This window comes from Pollachius pollachius (assembly GCF_949987615.1).
Source record: "Pollachius pollachius genome assembly, chromosome: 1".
Lineage (NCBI taxonomy): Eukaryota > Metazoa > Chordata > Actinopteri > Gadiformes > Gadidae > Pollachius > Pollachius pollachius.
This window is the reverse complement of record NC_136934.1, coordinates 26,406,697-26,423,689: the sequence shown is the minus strand read 5'-3', so window position 1 is coordinate 26,423,689 and position 16,993 is coordinate 26,406,697. Positions and strand designations below refer to the sequence as shown.

Below are 16,993 nucleotides of genomic sequence, written 5' to 3'. Positions count from 1 at the left end.
TATGTAACGCACACATACTGTACATACACAGGGCCTTGCTAGGAGAGTCGCATTTCCTAACAGAGCTACAAGGGATGAAAACTTGCAAATTCAAAGCTTCCAAGCTTTTTTATTTATTTATCTTTGAACTTTTTTTGTAAGAGTTCCCAAAACTCTGACCATAATGACAATCGTTAACCCTTCATTAACCATGAAGAATGTTCTACAAAAAATGGACGCAAGTAAACAATTATTAACTGGAAAGGAGGGCTGGTCTGATTGCACATTTCGGAAGGTCTTTCCAAACATCGAATGTTCCATGTGCAGACAGGCTATGTAAAGCCTGTGTCAGCATCTGCACCAATTATCGACTAAAACAGATCATAAGTAAGGCTTTGGAGACTACTTTTTAGACTGGACGGGTTTGTATTTAGTTCAGAGGTTCAGTATTGGTAATTCCACAGATCAGTGTTCAGATATGTGCTTGAAAATGACATCATCACCTCCTTGTCCATTTAAATGCCTTCAATACTTTTAAAAACAGATTCATCTGACAGTTCTCAACTGCTTGATTATTATAACTCTAATTATTAATTTTTAAATACCGCCATCAATCGAAATACAATAATTGAATGTGTTGCGTCTGATGCACATCTCCATACAGACGTTTCCAACTGTGAGACTGATTCCTTTGTTCATAAAATTATATTGCTGTAGCGTAGATATTTCCCTAAGAGCCGTTGTTACCGCAAAAGGTTCTTAATATTGTTAATCATTATATAAGCATATAGCATGCAGTGTTTCCGCTAGAAAAAATTGGTGCCGGTCATGTGACCTGGCAGATTTCATTTTAACGTTTTTGTTTTTTTCTTCTTTCGATATTTGGCAGCTGTGAAGCGTGCCGCTGCTGACTTAAAGACAAATGTATCGAGAGTGTCTCTGCTGCTTGCAATGCGCATAAGCCTTGTGACTCTTCCTTCCCCAAGGCGGCTTCACTGAGCAGTCTTTATTAGAGCTTAGATCGGGCCCAGAAAATCAAGCCCGACCCGGCCCGAGTCCGTGCACGTTCTGTCCAAGCCCGGCCCGACACATTAACTGTAATTATGAGCCCGAGCCCGATTTCAACCCAACATTTTTTTTTATACATGTGTAACTTCGTACACATTTGTTACTTAGGCCTACTCTGCTAAATATATATGTAAGGTATAATGTATAGAACGCCGATCATTATCGGGAAAATAAGCCCCGACAGGGCGAACAGGACACCGACGCGCAGCGGAGGTGTCTTGCTTCGCCCTGAAGGGGCTTATTTTCGATAATGACCGGCAACGTTCTATACATTATCCTGCTTATTACACGGCTACTTGCCAAAATGAAAACAAAACTTCACATGGTGTCTTTTTAAAATGTATTCGTTAGCAGCATTCGTAGTGTTGATCAGCAGAGAAATAGTCCGCAAAGACGTTGTCGCATAGCAACCGAAGATGCTGGGGTTGAAAAGTTACCAGACTACTACCCATGCAAGTGAACAGAGCATTCTACGGCATTGAGAAGACCCGTTTTATAAAAGGCCTATAATATTTCTGTTTATGGCATAGATTTCTCCTCAGATCAGGCCAATAAAGCAATGATTATTATTTTTTTAAAAAAACACAAACGCTCGATCAAAGGCCCGGCCTGACCCGGCTCGAGTATAGTGGTGGGTAAATATCGGTCAATCAAAACCCTCATTGTTTTACATGAATTGGCTAAACAAATGACCACTGTAGCATATTTAAATACAATTCAAATTGTGAAGAGAGAATTATTTCCATTGGTCACTCTGACCGGAGACATTTAGAATTTTCGTTCCTCCTCATTTTTTTCCGGTCAATGACCGGTAATTACCGGACAACGGAAACTCTGATTGCATGTATTAGGGCTGTCCCCGACTCGGAATTTTCTGAGTCGAATCAGATCTGCCTTTTCAGTCCAGAGATTCGACTATTCAGCGGCCGTGCGGGGCAGGTCTTTTGGAGGTTTAAAAAATGAGTTTTCTTTCAATTAACACTCTGTTTTGGTAGGCTATAGGCCTCTTATATATGCTTGCGCATTTAGCTCATTACGTTCTCACCTGAACAATTTTCTGTCAATCAAACTTGTCGGAATTGTAGCCAACTTATTCCTGTCGGGTTTTAATTAGGCTCCTGCCCATAATGCGGTCCGATAATGAACACAGGGCTCATGTATAGGCTAGTGGATAATCCACTATATGAGACCCGTGTTCACGATCTGAACAGTAGCAATAATCTAAGGGGAGACAGCCGCTTCCCTCTGCGAGATTCTGTCTAGCAAACCAAGTTACAATGAATCAATCCCCACAGTGACATGGACAGTGTCTAAATAAAGCTTCTCCTTATCATCATAAGAGCTATGATGCAAACGGTGAATATTAAGCCTGCGGTGGCATCTGTACGCGGTTTGCAATTTATTTTCAGCACCAACTGCCGCTGCAGAAGAATAATAAAAACTGTTTCGATTCATGCATACGAAATGTGTCGATTCATGCATACGGTCTGGCACGTCTACACTATAGGTTGGGTCTTAGATCAAATAAAAACTCTTTGAAAATACACAAAGTAACGCTCCTAACCGGCACCAGCTGTCTCTTTGGAGTCAGTCATATTTATTGTATTGTTTGTTTATATGTAGGCCTATTTATAAATGTCGCCACACTCTTGACGTCTTCTGAGACATGGTAATAGGCTATGGTAATATTTGCTATAGTAAAACAACCACCGTCCATGCACCAACCGTTCTGGTTTCAATTTGTATCCATTTCAGCACACGTCGTTCCGCATCAGTCCTTCTGAAATATATAATTATAATCCATATAAATATTATTTCCGTGCATTTTAATGTTTTCTATTTTTTTTTTTACTAATGCACACCACTCACTGACGAAAAAAGAATAAAAAAAGAATAAAAAAATAAAGGAAGACCCCGCAGTCTCTGAGTCGACTGCGGGGTTTCCCGATTGATGATTCGAATAATCGACTTTGAAGAGACAGCCCTAGCATGTATAACGTACAAGCGTGTGTTGGGAAAACATTCACATAAAGCTGCTTCTGGCTAAAAGCGTAAATGTCAGTGTTTCCCCCACGTTCACTTAGCAGCGGCGCGCCGCCGCTGCTGAATTTTCTCCGCCGCTGCAATAAAAATCGTTCTCCTAATTTTTTTTTTTTTTTTTACATAGCTCCTTTTAGAAAAAGTACAGCGCGTAACGTCAATTGCGCAGCACGCGGCACATCGTCACGTAACCAACATCAAAGAAGAAAAATACACAGCGAGTGTGGCAGTTTTTGGCAGTAGGCTACCCTACATGGTTGCAAAGTTACATTGATTCTAGCAGTAGCGAGTGAAGCGGAAGATCGAAGAAAGAAGGAAAGAGTGAGCCAGACAGAGAGAGAGAGAGAGAGAGAGAAAGTAAGTTGCTAAAATGTGTCGCTACATGATCAGTGTTAAAAACCCTCTGAGCCCAATCATTTTATTGTATCTATAAACCGCAACCTCCGTGCCGTTTTTCCTCTAGTATTGTGTGTGTGTGTGTGTGTAGGCCTATGTGTGTGTGTGCGTGTTGTCGCTCTTTTTGGGATAGCAACCATGTTTAGCGTTTAAGCATTAGGCAAAAATCTGTAAATAAATTGTGCAAATTATATTTGCGTTGTGGCATTTTTTGTTTAAATATTACTATACAAAAATATAAAAATCTGTAAATGAAGACACAAAAGGCAAAGTTACAACACCAATAATCCCATCTACAGTAATACACAGGACTGTTTGAATAGGATTTAAGTGCATATTCTCCTCTCAAAGTGCACCAGATTCATGCATTCCAATGTAAAGGGTACAAAACAATTTCGGCCGGGGGGGCATGGCCCCGGACCCCCCTAGAGGGTTCGGGGACCACACCACCGCTGCTGAAAAAAATCCTGCGGGAAACACTGAATGTACATGGCTTAAAGAAATGCCTAAAGAGGACAATCGCTGACAACATTGATTAAATGTAGTGCTCAACGTCAAAGTAACGTAAACTTATGACTGTACATAACTTAAGTAACAAAAGCATTTTGTAATGTTTTAAACTAATAAAGGATACTTAAATTGTAATATCTTGTGCAACTGCAGCAAAAAACACAAGCATTAGTTTTATTATTGAGCTGTTTAACTTTGTGTTAATGGATCGGAAAATTTTAACCTTGGTCAATGGTTAAAAGATTAATTTTAAAAACACAATTTCCACGATGTTAATTATCATTCATCACTTGTATTAACATCGTGGAAGTACATCAGTCTAAAGTATAGACAATTGGGTAACACTTTATAATAAGGTGCCATAATAAATAGCAAACTAGTCATTACCTAACCCTTTGTTATTATTTGTTAATTGTTACTAAAATATCTATTTGGCACAAGTTAATAGTTTTTTCATCATTAATTAAATAGTTGTTTGCATACAATCTGTATGTTAATGTTTTAACAAATAGAAAACAATCTATTAACTAATATTGTATTAATATTTGTAACAGTTAACTATTGTATTTCTGGCACTAATTAACAGTTATTTCTTACATCATTTAAATGTTACATGTTTATTTACAAACTATATGTTAATATAAAAGTTAATGACAAATTATTATTTAACTAACTGTTATTAAACTGTGCTTCTGCCTATCCCAAAATGAACCACCCTCATAGGACCCTTACAATGAAGTTGATTAAGCTTAATTAATATATTAGTAATATATAGCTATCAGCGTGGGTTCCCTTATAATAAGTTGGTTAAGCTTAATTAATATATTAGTAATGTATAACTATCAGTATGGGGAACTGTTGCCTGGCTAGCCTTGCGGTGGTGGAACGACTGAAGGCAGTGTGACAGAGGTTTGGGGAAAGGCAGTTGACCTGTTTTATTCTCCGTAGCCGCAGGTAAATATGCCTGTCAGGAGGCAAAAAAAATGCATAAAACAAATAAACCAAAAAAAAATCCACAAAGAATAAGTCAATTAATAAATATACTTCAGAATATCGTCAATAAGCAAAACTAAAAAATAACCGTCCTCCACTCTGGCATTTCCATTTAGCCATTGGCTTGTCCAAGAGCTATGTGTTGCCACAAGCTCACCTCAGACCCTAGTACCTCACACAGACCTGTTTTGGCCCCAAATATAACCCTCATGGCCTGACCCATAACACCTGCCATTCAATTCACAATACAAATACAAATTTTTGATTTAAATATCACCACACCTAATTAACAAATTACTCAAAACATGTTGGTCTAGTAAGCATCCTTATACATAACTTCTCTGACACCTTAAATATTCCCCAAGTACCCCAAACACCCCTCTCATCCCACACACTTGATCCCTGCCCGTCTGACGCCACACCCACAACGCACAAATGTTCTTCCGGACTTCACGTCTGGTCCTCCCCCATACTCTGAAACCCGGAAGCCAGCTCAACCGCAACGTGAGTATTTTTAATGTCTTGTCCTTGTTCTTGAGATGTTTGTATTGTGTCCCATGACCGGCTTTCTCGTAATGTTGTATTTTATGTTTGTGTGTTGCAGATGGCGTCATGAAAGCGTTGGAATATTATGTTTGTGTGTGCGTTGGAATGCTATGTTCGTGTGTGCCAATAAAAGGGCTATTGTGAATCGCGGTGTCACACCTGGGCTTCATGTCCCGACAACGACGGATCTTCGCTCGTACGATCGTTCTCACGATTGATCTTGCGAACCATCGTGAATTCCTTTGGAGCGTTTCCCGAATCGCCTCTTAACATGAACGCGTGTTCACTGCACTCACGACGTTGGTAGGATTGTACCTGTCCACTGACACGGTGCTGAAACGAGCTATGTAGGAGGGGGAGACGAAGGAATGTTGCAGGAAAATGGGGTTAAAAGGGTTAAAATATCTCCCCATCAAGTCCAACAGCAGAGTAGCATACGAAAAGAATAGACTGCATACTGAATGCTAAAGATATTAAGACAATTGATCAGGCCTAGGCCGACGTATGCTATATCAGTCCTAATACTGAACGCCAGGGGCATAGCTTGGGCCGGGACTTCCGGGGCGGGCCACGGGGCCCTGGACGTCCAGGGGGGGCCCGGCGGCGACCGTCGGGTCACCGCGCTGGCGGTGGTGTGAAGGCAGCTTAAGATATCTACAAGTAATTGTAGAAAGGAACTGACCGGTTTATATAGACTCTCTTCTCTCATAACATCAGTCAGGGTGGCTCACATATTTTCTCTTCCTCTTCCTTAATGTATGTAATTTGGTTACAGTAGTGATACTTTGGCCACGAATAAAAAAGTATATACCGTATTTCCCGCACTATAACGCGCACCGGATTATAAGGCGCACCTTCAATGAATGACCTATTTTAGAACTTTTTTCATAAATAGGGCGCACCGGATTATAAGGCGCATAGCATAGAAGATACTGCAGTCAAACGTTTGACTGGGGATGAGTTATGCATCCACTAGATGGAGCTGTGCTAATTGTATAGATCGTCACGCGCAACGCAACTGTGAGGACGAGTTGCTGCATTTAGCAGATATAAAACTGGAACCTTTATGACAAAAAAGTAAAACACAATTACGCAGTTCCAAACCTTAGATTTTTTAAACATCTTGCAAACGTGAATGATACAAAGTAGAGCATCGCACCCTCGAATCTTGTAGTGTGGCCAGTCTTCCGCCCGATTTCCTGGCTCTGTGATCGTATAGTGTGACCTTCCTAATAGTGGAGGAATATCTGTCGTGTGGTCTGAACCAGCCATAAAGGGAATGTCAACAAAACAGTCAGACGAAGTCAAACTTTATTAAGCGTTCTGACAACTTAGTTCATTTGTAAACACGAATTGATCCATATAAAAGGCGCTCCGGATTATAAGGGGCACTGTCGTTTTTTGAGAAAATTACTGGCTTTTAAGTGCGCCTTATAGTGCGGAAAATACGGTAAAATCGCACTTAGGCTACTTCATTTATTTTCTTTTATTTTCAACATTTACAAAATAGGGCCTGCTGGGAAATCTGTTAGACCTATGTTTCTGATCATAGGCTACGTGCTGGCACGTTAATGCTAGGGTTGTCTTCTTGAGAGTGAGTGTCTCCAACTCTAACATATTGTTAAAAGCTAAGCCATACCATTGCAATGTTTAGCAAGCTAAAAAGTGGTGCTAAAAAACGTAAAGAGGAGAAAGACCTGGATGCGCGCAATTCGAAATTGCCGAAATTATACAGATTTATTTTTAAACCACCTCCGGCGGTCACTTCTAGCACTAGCACCACAAGTGTTAGCAATGTTCAGGAGTACGACTTGGAGCCTACTGCCACCACCTCAGTGCCCTCTTCCTCCAGCTCCACTGAACCAGAACCGTCAACGGGACAGCCCAAGACCCTCCTCCAACGTGACGAGTGGTGCTACTGCTGCTAGTGTTCGGTCGACCGATAGGGGACTCTATGGTGCTCAGGAGGTCCCGGACACTCCCGTGAGGAGCAATGTTGTAGCAACGGGTTCATGCAAGCCCTGCGGACCATTCCCTAGAGACGCAACGCAAGGAAACAGGTATTTTTCTGAGTTGCATTATACAACTACAACGAGGGCAGGTATCAAACTTCCACGTTCATGGCTGTGTTATTCGCCCATTTTGGACCGAGCATATTGTGAACCCTGCTGGTTGTTTGCAGACAGAAGTGCACTTTTTTACAATGATACATGGGCCAGAGGTTTCCGAGACTGGAAACATTTGAGCGAGAATAGATTCACACGCTAAATCTGATGTGCATGTTAACGCATGTAAATGCTATGATCAATGGAAGAGAAACGGGAGGATTGATCAACAAATGGAGAGGGAAGCAAGGAATGCTGCTAATTTCTGGAGGCAAGTGCTACACCGCATTGTTAATGTGACCATCACTCTGGCTACTTGCAACATGCCTTTCAGAGGGCATAGGGAGAGATACGGAGATCCAAATAGTGGACATTTTAGTGGACACAGTCTAATAGAACTGTTGGCACTTTATGACCCAGTGTTAGAAGAGCTAGTTGAGTGACCACAAGGGTCTGTTAAATATCTCAGTCCTACCATACAAAATGAGATAATTCAATTAACAGCCAAACAAGTGCAGACCATTATAAAAAACAAAATGCTCTTAGAGTGCTCTGTTTTTTTCCATAATTATGGATACGACCCAGGATATTTTTAAGAAAGATCAATGTAGCCATGTATATAGATACGTCTTCATTGAGAGGAATGACGATATCGCTATAGATATTTTGATTAGGGAGGCCTTTTGGGGGTTTGAAGAAACCCTGGAAACCTCAGCTGCTGCATTGGAAACGAAAATACTCTACAAAATTACAAGCAATGGGTTTGACCTGTCAAAGTGTCGAGGACAAGGATACGATGGCGCTGCTAATATGAGCGGTGTCTATTCGGGCGTCCAGGCACGTATAAAGGAGATGGAGCCACTTGCAAGATACGTGCATTGCGCCGGGCATAACCTCAATTTGGCACTAAATGACTCCGTTAAGGACATGACTGAAATGGGCAACTCTTACGACACTATCGAGGCCCTTTATTTATTTTTCAGTAAGAGCATTAAGAGATGGTCACTGCTGTCTGACTCGGAGGTAAGCCTGAAGCGTCTTTGCCCCACACGATGGTCCTCAAGGTATGATGCTCTCAACTCTCTGAGGTATCGATATGTGGATGTTTTGAAAGCTCTAACCAAAATCGCCTTGGTGGATGAAAAGAAAGATGTGCGGGACGAGGCCCCAGCCTTAAAGGCAAAGTTTGTTGTTCATCAAAAGTACTTGAACACCTTCATGCGGTGTCACAGATGTTGCAACGAAAAGATGTGGACATTCAAAAGGCTGTTTGCCTCATTCAAAATGCTGTCCAGGGCCTGACCACCTACAGAGAGGACTTCACCAAGGTCAAAAGGAGCGCTCAAGCCGTTGCGCAAAAGTGCACTGGTTTCACTGCATGAAACCATTGTACTTTTCCAGGATATCCAACCCTTAGAACTGAATAGTGCCCCCAATGATGCCCTGTATGAGCACGCACAGCGCCTTGCTGATCACTACAACAGGGACTTAAGCCCATGTTTCCCGAGCCAACTTATTGCCTTCAGAGCTTGTTTTAAGGCTGAATTTGCAAAAGGACCATCAATTAAGGATATGGCTAAAATGCTCATTGTTGATCACAGCTCTTTGGCAGCATCATTCAGTGATGTTTGGACAGCGTTTTTCCTGTACCTCACCAAACCAGTGACCGCAGCCACGGCAGAGCGGTCATTTTCCAAGCTCAAATTGATAGACTTACCTAAGGAGCGCCATGGCACAGGAGTGATTGAGTGGACTGGCCATACTCTCCATCGAGAATGAAAGAGCAAGAAGATAGGATTTCACCTCTATTATCAACGAGTTCGCTGAACAGAAGGCACGCAGAGTTAACTTCTGAACGGGTAAGAGCAGTTATTTTATTATTGGTTATGGCCACTGTGCCATGTAGGAGTATGTTACCATTGGCCATTTTGATTAGGCCATAGTTGTGCTGTTTGGGAAATGTAGTTGTGTGGTCAGCTGAATGGAGTATTTATGTTTTGCTTTTGATAGTAGGCAGTGTGTTGCAAATACGGTGTACGTGGTTCTAATAATGTTTCCGCGATTTTGACGTGTAATCTAGGGATGCTTTGGAGTTGTGCACGAAGTCGCGCACGGAGTCACTGACCTCTTCAGAACATTTTGAATTATTACATACTCCCAAATGTTTTATTTTTGTAGATTTTGAGAGTTTTTTGTGTAGTGTAGATTACAAACACGATTAACTATGGTCAGGGATGTTCGCTACTATCTAGGCAGGGTCCAATAAACAGTGAACTTCATCACAGTCTCACCGAAGCGCCTACAGTGCTTAATGCAAACAATCGCAACAAAAAACGCCTGCAGAAATTCTCCGACACCCGCTGGTCTCAGCATGATGCATGCCTACAGTAGCCTATGTCTTCTGTCATTGATCAATATGAGGACATTTAACCACGATGGTTGAATTGAAATCAGGGGGAGACAGCAAGTGCAGCTCGAAAGCGACCTCCCACACAAGAGCAATGGAACCATTTGATTTTATTATATGCCTTGTGACGTGGCGTTTGATGGGTACATTTCGGCTGCGCATGTATTTTTGGAATTTTAAATTGCTGCAATAAATTATGTTGTTGTTGACTTCTAACATGTCTATCTTTGCTGTTTAAATCTAACAGTAGTCTATGAGTAATATATCGGCGGTAACCACTGTTTTTGGTTGCGAAATTGCGCCAGCTGGGCATTCCATGGTACTGGATGTGTTTTAATAAAACGCATTCAATACATGGAATGTCCGCTGGTGACGCCACTGAGGCTACAGTAGGCTAACGATGCTCTTAGCATCCTACGAGTACCCCTTGAGTCCTCATTAGCTACGAGCGTTTTTACGACGTTCGTTACCAACGATGCTTTCGGGAAACGGGGCCCTGTTTATATCAACTGCATGTGGTAACGGGCAGCCGCAACGTTACATTTCCCCCCTCCTGTACAGACGACGCCTGTCGTCCCAGGGGAGGAAAAGGACTTTGACTTTATAAAGTTTTTTCATCCCCCTTCCCAACAGTGTGTGCTGAGATCATTCATTTCCAGTGTGAGAGACCCACTGTAAAATATTTGCTATCGTTAATAAATGTAAGAAGAAATATTTGTAAATAATTAATAATTACTGTTCCAACTTTATTATAAGGGTCCCCCATAATGATAGTTATATATTACTAATATATTAATTAAGCTTAACCAACTATTATAAGAATCCCCCATACTGATAGTTATATATTACTAATATATTAATTAAGCTTAACCAACTTTATTATAAGGGGCCCTACGCTGATAGCTATATATTACAAATATATTAATTAAGCTCAAGCAACTTCATTGTAAGGGTCCTATGAGGAGTGGTTCATATTGGGATAGGCAGAAGCACAGTTTACAATTAGTTAAATAATGTCATTAACATAGTTTGTAAAAAAAACATTTAAATGATGTAAGAAATAACTGTTAATTAGTGCCAAAAATACATTTAGTTAACTCTTAACAAATATTAATACAATATTAGTTAATAGATTGTTTAATATTTGTTAAAACATTAACATACAGATTTTATGCAAACTACTAATATTTAATTAATGATTAAAAAACGATTAACTTGTACCAAATAGATATTTTAGTAACAACTAACAAATATTAACAAAGGGTTAGGTAACGACTAGCTTACTATTTATTATGGCACCTTACTATAAAGTGTTACCGACAATTGTAAAGGCAAAAAACTTCTCTTAAATATTTATATGCCAAATATAGAAACGCTCTTCTTTCACTCCTAGTCAGCTTTGCATTTCAACACAAAACATCTCTCAATAATTAATGTTTATCCAGGAAACCTTTGGAGACACCAGCCCTCCCAGCGTAATTACCGTCACGTCCTCTGCTGATGCCCCGGCCCCTCCGGTTGGCTCCACCACGACCGCGGCTGGCCTCCCGCTCTCCTCCCCTCCTCTCCTTGATCTCAGAGGGCCCTGCCTCCTTCCCCACACTACGCTTCTTCCCCACCGTCTCCCAGGAGGTCTGACAGACACACACACACACACACACACACACACACACACACACACACACACACACACACACACACACACACACACACACACCCCTAATGAATGCAGCCATGCTTTCTCAGTGAAATAATTATTTATAATATCCTGGATACCCATGGACAGGTTGGTTGTGTGGGACCCCAAGTGCAGTTTTGGCACCTAAAACGGAGGGATGCATAAAATATCTGCATATGTAATTGAGAAGATCATCCAAGGACTCATGACAGTCAAAGATAACATTTAACGTTTCATCAAAAGAACAAATAAAACTAGAAAATGCATTTCCTGCATAAAATGCCTTGAGTGCTGTAGTACAAAGTGAGGTTGAAAATATTTTTTAATAAAGCCACATATATTAAGACAGGCTTAAATCAAGTGAAGGTCTAAAAGTTAAAAAGTCTAAATGGAGTAAACAATGTAAACATGCACACTATTTAAGAAATGTAAATGGTTGGAAGGAACTAAAGTGACAGCTGAATGAAAAGCATTGCTAAAAATGCATAAAATGTAAAATGAATTGAACTGAAGAATCTGAAAGGTCAAATGTATTGCCCTGCACTGGTGCGTGCGTGTGTGTGTCAGCCCTTGCTTCTGCGCTTGACCCGAGACACTAACACCTTCGGTTTTTGGATCCAGCACTTCGCCTCAGCACCCAAGAGAAGCTGTCGGAACTGCATGACGGGGTTACATTGCAAGGCCCCGATGACATGGAGCAGTGAAGCACAAACCTGCAGTATCTCAAGCACATCAGAGGCACTTGACACCCTCTTCGGGGAGGACTACTTGGAAAATAGCGATGTCAACGAGCTAGAAGCTTATTTCTAGGGGTGCAACGGATCACAAAACTCACGGTTCGGAACGTGTCACGGTTATTGAGTCACGGGTCGGATCATTTTCGGATCAACAACAACAAAAAAGATAACAAGACAAATGTGACTTTAAATAATTCTTCAAATGTGTAAAAACTAAATAAAGTGAAAAATTAGGCAATAATCCTGCTTCCTTTAAGCATAGTCAATATTTAAAAGAATTGCAACCGAAGGCATTATTCCTTCTTCTTTTTAACATCGATAGTAAATAATCCTGAATTAAATTCAGGATGTCTGCATTGCCTGGGGAGAGTTTAGAGTCTACACTCTCCCCAGGCAATGCAGACATCCTCATCTTTTTTTTCATCAAGTATGGTAGCGAAATACAGTTTCTGTCGTATTTTATTTGGCATTTTGTAAATCCATTGATTTCTGTTGGAAGACTCATTGCCCATTGCAAGGGGGGTTGGTTGTAGTCTTTTCGCTCGGTTCTAGCCCTACTGTTGATACGGAGAACCAAGCGAAAAGACTACAAACAAACAAACATTTCCGCTTCCGGTTTCAATGGGATTTACGCAACGCCAAATAAAACATGACAGAAACTGTATTTCGCTACGCTACCTGATGATGTTGTAAATACCGGAATTTTCCTTTAAACATGCGATGATCACGTGAACGCACAACCTTTTTTTTTTATCAGCCGATCCGCGGATCACTTGCGTCCCGAACCGTGGGGGTTGATCCGTACGGATCACGGGTAACCCGTGAACCGTTGCACCACTACTTATTTCAGTGAGCCATGCGTCCACAGCAAAACCCCATGGAGTGGTGGGAGACAAACAGGGATCGATACAAAAAACTGAGCATTCTGGCAAAGCAGCACCTGCTTATCCCCGCCACCTCCTTGCCAGTGGAGCGAGTGTTCTCCGCCGCAGGAATGATAGTGAACAGAATGCGCTCTTGCCTGTCTCCAGAGCACGTCGATATGCAGTTTTTTCTAACCAAGAATTGATTTCGGTTTTCGGATAATCATTTATAGGTTGTATTTTTCTAAATGTGTAAAGTTAATTAGGCCCCTTATATTTCTTTAAATTGTATTTTTTTTAGTTCATTTGCTGCTGTTTTATTTGCAACTTTAAATTATTTGCAATGGTTAGGCTACTTGTTTTGTTTTTTGTTTTTTAAACCGTTAGGGACCTTTGTTCGACGTGATTTTAATTGAGAGACGCATTTTTTTTTTTTTCTCAGGAAAATGTGTTTTGAACGTTTGCAAAAATAAATAATGAATACTCTGATAACTGACTGTTTGGATTGAGAATAAGCATAACATGTTGGGTTGGTAATATTGCCGTTCATCATTAGGCCTATTCCTGCTGCAGATGCGTTGCATTCTAAAAATAGATAATAGATAAACGAGTACTCGATTGATCCTCGAGGAATTCCTTCGATCACTCGAGTTCGGAATTACTACTCGTGCCCATCCCTACTATGATTAGCTTATATTTCCCATACTTTCTAGAACCTGCAAAAGAATGCCACACTGTAAGAAATAATGAGCTTGTGTAGGCATGTTGGAAAATATGTTGGTAGGTACCAAACAAACGTATGTGTATCTGGTATATGTGTAGATTTGGGCCTCTTACTGTGTCTGAGGGGCTCTCCAGCAGGAAGTTGATGGCTCTGTTGACATCGTCATTGCAGTCATGGAGGGCTATCCCACACTCATCTTGGGTCTTCCCACTCACTTCACTCAGCTGTTATACAAGTTCATGCAAAGTCAACAAAAGCGTAATTAAAGGGGACATCTCATACCACCAGGTGTGAGTGTGATTAGCCATTACAAGCAGGTTTGAAAATGTGCAGCATTGTGACATCACAGGTGGGCGTGTCCATCTAGATGTGTGACGGATAGATGGACACGCCAACCTGTGATGTCACAATGCTGCACATTTTCAAACCTGCTTGTAATGGCTAATCACACTCACACCTGGTGGTATGAGATGTCCCCTTTAAACAGGTACTTTCAAGTAGTGCCAAAAACGTCAAAACTAAAAATATTAATTTATAAAACCCATATTACCTGTTTGACCTTGTCCTCAAAGTCAGCATCCTTTTTTTCAACGGTTACCTGTGCTAGACGAATCTGATCTGCGGTAGCCTAGAAATAAAAGTTTGTTCACTGATTAGTAAAGTGGGGATATTCAAGCAGGAATATATACACGCATTGCATTCACATTAATTAAATAAAGGCAGTATTAATGTCCAGTTGCATATACTGACCATTTTTTGATGTTTCAAAGTTCTCAGTTAGTTTTTTGGGAAAGACATGCTGAATAAATACATCATGTTTTCAAACTCAAAAATAATCGTTTGAATAATTGTGATTTCAATATTAACCAAAATAATCGTGATTATGATTTTTTTCCATAATCAAGCAGCCCTACTAAAGACAATGACATAGAGGTGCAGATATGCGTTATTCAGTCACCTGGATTTGCTTCTGTGTGGTTTGTGTGTTGGTGGGCAGTGTTCTTTCCCGCGTGGCCCGGGCAGGACTGCTCACCACTGAAGTCATCATATACAGTATATACAAAACAATGTATGTACAAAATAGAAAAAATCTAGGAGGGAGACAAGACAGAAAATATAAAATTAGCAATAGTGATATGTAATATAAAATCGATTCACTGCTATATTATATCGTTTTTCAAACTTTATCCAAGAACTAGTAACATGTCTGACTGAAGGCCTTTACTGCATTATGAATACACAAGACGGCTTCATGCAAGACTAGAACCCCATCTGTCGCACTACCACTGGTTAAATTTAGACATTCAAGAGGGGGCAATGTGGTGTCAATTTACACCCCTTTACCTCCCTCCTTCTCTCACACACAGTAAAACACATGAAAACGTTCACCCCAAAAGACCCAGATAAATATTTCCGACGAGCACCTTTATCAACCACTGAGCTTTACGTGTATGGTGTTGTGGGCCAAATGAGGTAGACACTGGTCAATGTGTGTCTCTCACTAGGTGTGACGCAGTTGTTCGTAGCGTGGCAACGCAAACGTACACACGACTATGGCACAAATGTATTTATGTACATTACATCACCGCCAAGTTATTGTTCGATATTTGGGTGTTTAATACTTCAGATAGCGAAATACTGCCTGTGGGAAGTCAAATGACCAAAGTGTCATCTAAAACTAGATAGACCACATTACCTCAGGTCTAACAGACTTTGTTGAGCTTTGCTTGCCAACAAAGTTTATCCACAACAAACTCCCGAGTATAGCTTGCTGGGATACACGAATATATTCGCATTAGTTGCTCCGACACTCGACCATTACTAGCAGGCTTATGTTAGCTTCATGTTGGCTAGTTGTTTGTCTTTGTTCAACATAGTGCCTAGTAAATAACAAACCGACTATCTACTGACCTCGTTTTTATTGAACAACGGATAACCACAATCCACTCCAAGTTACTAACTGGAAACAGCAGACAACTATACGGACGATTAACCAAAATATAATAAATAAGATTAAACAAGGAGGACTCCTTTGTGTGACTCAGTAGCTAATATAATGCTAACGTCTTTAGCTCAAGTTAGCAACAGCCTACAAACGTTAGTTTGAATATTATAGCTAAAACTGTACAGAAACGCCTAAAAATTCATTAGCACGTTCAAAAACAATTTCTCTCGCCGTTTATACTACAATTTGATCTATGCTACGAAGATTGTTGTGTGTGTTTAGCTGTTTCACAAGAAAATGATCAAGGAACGGATGGCCTGTCAATGCTACGTTGATAGCTCATTCCCCTGTGTGTGCATGTGTGCGGGCCGTTCGACAATACGCCGCTAAGCTACCATGGCTAGCTAGGAAACTCCCCAAAAACGTATGGAAACTTAAGATGCGCCAATAACAAAACGGTTGGTTTTATTGTTCATATTTAAAATTGATCAAAGAGGTTATCGTTCACGTTAAGAAAAGGCCGATTTATTATCGTTTAAAATAGTATATGTTCATACCTGCTAACACGCTTCGCTCAGCCAGCAGCAGATGCCGTCACGTGACCAACCGCGCCGTTGTTTAACGTCGAGAGAGCGGACGGGCCATTCAGAACCCGTCTAGCAGGAAAGGTCGTGGAGAGAGCGGACGGGCCAATCAGCACCCGTATAGCAGGACAGGTCGTCGAGAGAGCGGTCGGGCCAATCAAAACTCGTCTAGCAGGACAGGCGATTCGGCGCTGCCCCGTGCACGAGCGTGCGTATTTCAAATCTGTCTATTTCCCGGATATTTTAGGAGGATATTTACTTGCTACGAAGCAGGCAACCACTGTTCTCTTTCATTCTTCTTCTTTTTCTTATTATTCAAGTTTCGCCACTAAACATGCGTTCACATACATATAAACTTTCAACACAAACGGACATTCCTCCTTTCAGAATTGATTTGCGATAGAGTCAGTTTGGAATG

General features: G+C 40.9%; 1 protein-coding gene across 3 annotated transcripts in view; it reads right to left on the bottom strand.

Annotated features, from left to right (window-relative positions):
- Window positions 1-16,605, bottom strand: part of LOC307075659 (ubiquitin-associated protein 2-like) — a 46,036-nt gene extending 29,431 nt beyond the window's left edge. For all 3 annotated transcript variants that reach the window (XM_079736319.1, XM_079736321.1, XM_079736320.1), the window contains exons 1-5: window positions 16,549-16,605; window positions 15,005-15,137; window positions 14,597-14,674; window positions 14,160-14,270; window positions 11,528-11,678 (exon numbers count right to left, since the gene is read on the bottom strand). In XM_079736319.1, the coding sequence (XP_079592445.1) occupies window positions 11,528-11,678; window positions 14,160-14,270; window positions 14,597-14,674; window positions 15,005-15,094 (430 nt within the window). In that variant the 5' untranslated portion in view covers window positions 15,095-15,137; window positions 16,549-16,605. The remainder of the gene's footprint in view (window positions 1-11,527; window positions 11,679-14,159; window positions 14,271-14,596; window positions 14,675-15,004; window positions 15,138-16,548) is intronic.
- Window positions 16,606-16,993: the final 388 nt, after the last annotated feature.